The 2,370-nt window shown below is 54.5% G+C and overlaps 1 protein-coding gene across 1 annotated transcript; it reads left to right on the plus strand.

Moving 5' to 3' along the window:
- J7T54_000026 (uncharacterized protein) lies at positions 1-534 on the plus strand (the record flags this gene model as incomplete). Its single annotated transcript, XM_051510350.1, has 1 exon — positions 1-534. One exon carries the CDS (start codon positions 1-3, stop codon positions 532-534), a length of 534 nt encoding a protein of 177 aa, XP_051358744.1.
- Positions 535-2,370: the final 1,836 nt, after the last annotated feature.

The raw sequence follows: 2,370 nt of genomic DNA on the forward strand, positions 1-2,370 counted from the left end.
ATGCCCACACCGCAATACCATGGAAATAACTGGTCGGAATTACAGTTCTTCCTAGTTGACCTCAAGGGTATATTCATGGCGTCTAGCGACCAGTTCGCGGAGGACTCGATGCGCGTTCTCTACGCTAGCTGCTGCCTGAAAGGCAGCATCAAGCGGCGATGGACAGCCTATGCACAGCAACAGGGAGGAGAATATTTCACCTGGCCGATGGTTGAGCAATGGTTGAAGGACCAGAGACCGGACGCAGCAACCCGCTGCTTCGATGCGCACAAACGACTAGCTAGCTGCTTGATGCACCAACAACAGAAGGGCCAATTATTCCTTGACGCCTGGGAAGTTATCGAGGCCGAAGTACCGAATCCGGGCCCGGAAGAGAATCGAGTTTGCCAAGCGCTCCTGAACGTGACGCAGCAATACCAGGACTGGGTTGTTGGCAACGGGGTCCCTACGACCTGGGAGCAACTTCGCGACGAGGCTCTTAACATGGACAATCTTGAGGCGCCACGCCAGAGCCGCCAAAGTTACAACAACTAAAAACCTTACTACCAACACCCACAACAGCCATCGAACCAACAACAGACCAATCAGAACGTGAGCCGATTACCCAGCCGCCAGACACCGCGAGAGAGAGAGAATCTTCTGGACCGCGAGTTCGCACCAACCTCGCAGCCTACGGGCCACGGACTCGAATGCTGGAAGTGTGGAGGCTCCCATATGAAGTCGGCGTGTACGCAGCCATCTTTCAGGGAGTGCGGCATGAACAGCCATACTACAGACAAACACCAGGCCTATCAACAACGTCAATGGCCACCTCCAGTCCGCGACGGCACGTCAATGCAGCAGCGAGGGAGTAACGCACCCGCAGCGGATGCCAACCGAGAGCCCCTGAACATACGCCGCGCCTAGGAAGGCGCTGGTCGCGATAATGAGGAGTCGTTCACCCGGAGGATCAAGGTCCGAAAGGGCGGGTCTTAAGTGAATGTACCAGCGGTGTTTGATACAGGAGCCCCAACCTCGATCAACCCGCTATATATCAACGACCTCGACGTGGTATTGCCAACTGCCCCGCTTATAGGAGCGGGCAAGGATGGGAAACCTATAACAACATACGGCGAGTGCATGAGGATGGTGGAGATTATAGACGACTGGGGAACCACGAGAAAGCACCGACTTCGCATTGTGATCGCAGGCCTTATTGATGATATGCTGTTGGGACTTGACTGGTTCAGACTGGCAGACCCGCAGGTGTTATGGCAACAAGGAAAGTGGAATTACCCACTGACGAAGGGAAACTTCGAACTCGTCTCGAGTCCGCGGCAGATTCGCCGCGTGGCACGAGTCTCAAGGGCAGTGATCTCGTTAGAAGCAGCCTACTAAGTTCTACCTGAGCCAGGAGACAAAAGCGATGATAGCGAGGCAGCGGCGGCCTTGCCGCCTGAATACAGGGACTTCGCTGATGTGTTCGATGAGGAGAAAGCAGGCAAGTTACCGCCACTTGGAGGCCGCACGCACGCTATCGACCTCGAGCCTGACAAAACACCGCCATGGGGACCTATCTATAACCTCGCCGATAAGGAGGTACGAGCTCTCCGCGAATACCTCGATGACGCTATGGCCAAAGGATGGATCAGGAGGTCGATCAGCCCGGCGGGAGCTCCTGTGCTCTTTGTGCCAAAGAAAGGAACCGACAAGTTACGCTTATGCGTGGACTATCGAGCGCTCAACCAGATAACTCGCGGCAACCGCGCACCGATCCCGCTGATTAATCAGATTCTGGACCGCCTACAAGCAGCGAAGCTGTATACGAAGATTGATTTGAAAGATGCGTATCATCGGCTACGTATCCGCGAGGGCGATAAGTGGAAGACGGCATTTCGCTGCCGTTACGAGCACTTTGAATACCTTATGATACCTTTCGGACTAACCAACGCGCCGGCGACCTTCCAAGAGCACATCAATGATACACTACAGGGACTCGTGGACCACACCTATATCGTCTATCTGGACGATATCCTGGTATTTAGCGACGACCCTGCCGAGCACTCGCAGCATGTTCGCGAGGTACTACAGCGATTGAGGGACCAAGGGCTGTTTGCCAACCCCAAGAAGTGCGAGTTCTCAACGAAGCGAACATCCTTCCTCGGCTTCGTGATCTCGCCAAAGGGAATCGAGATGGAGCAAGACCGCGTCGACGCCGTGGCGAACTGGCCGGAACCTCGCAGCGTTAAGGAGATATTATCATTCCTTGGCTTCGCGGGTTTCTACAGGAGATTCATTAAGAATTATAGCAAGATGATACACTTTGGAGGTTGTGTGGCCATTCAACCAAGATGCATCTACGCTGTGTGTGGGTGTCACGTGCTGGTCACG

This window comes from Emericellopsis cladophorae (assembly GCF_022114955.1).
Source record: "Emericellopsis cladophorae strain MUM 19.33 chromosome Unknown NODE_93_length_51195_cov_114_010407, whole genome shotgun sequence".
Classification (NCBI taxonomy): domain Eukaryota; kingdom Fungi; phylum Ascomycota; class Sordariomycetes; order Hypocreales; family Bionectriaceae; genus Emericellopsis; species Emericellopsis cladophorae.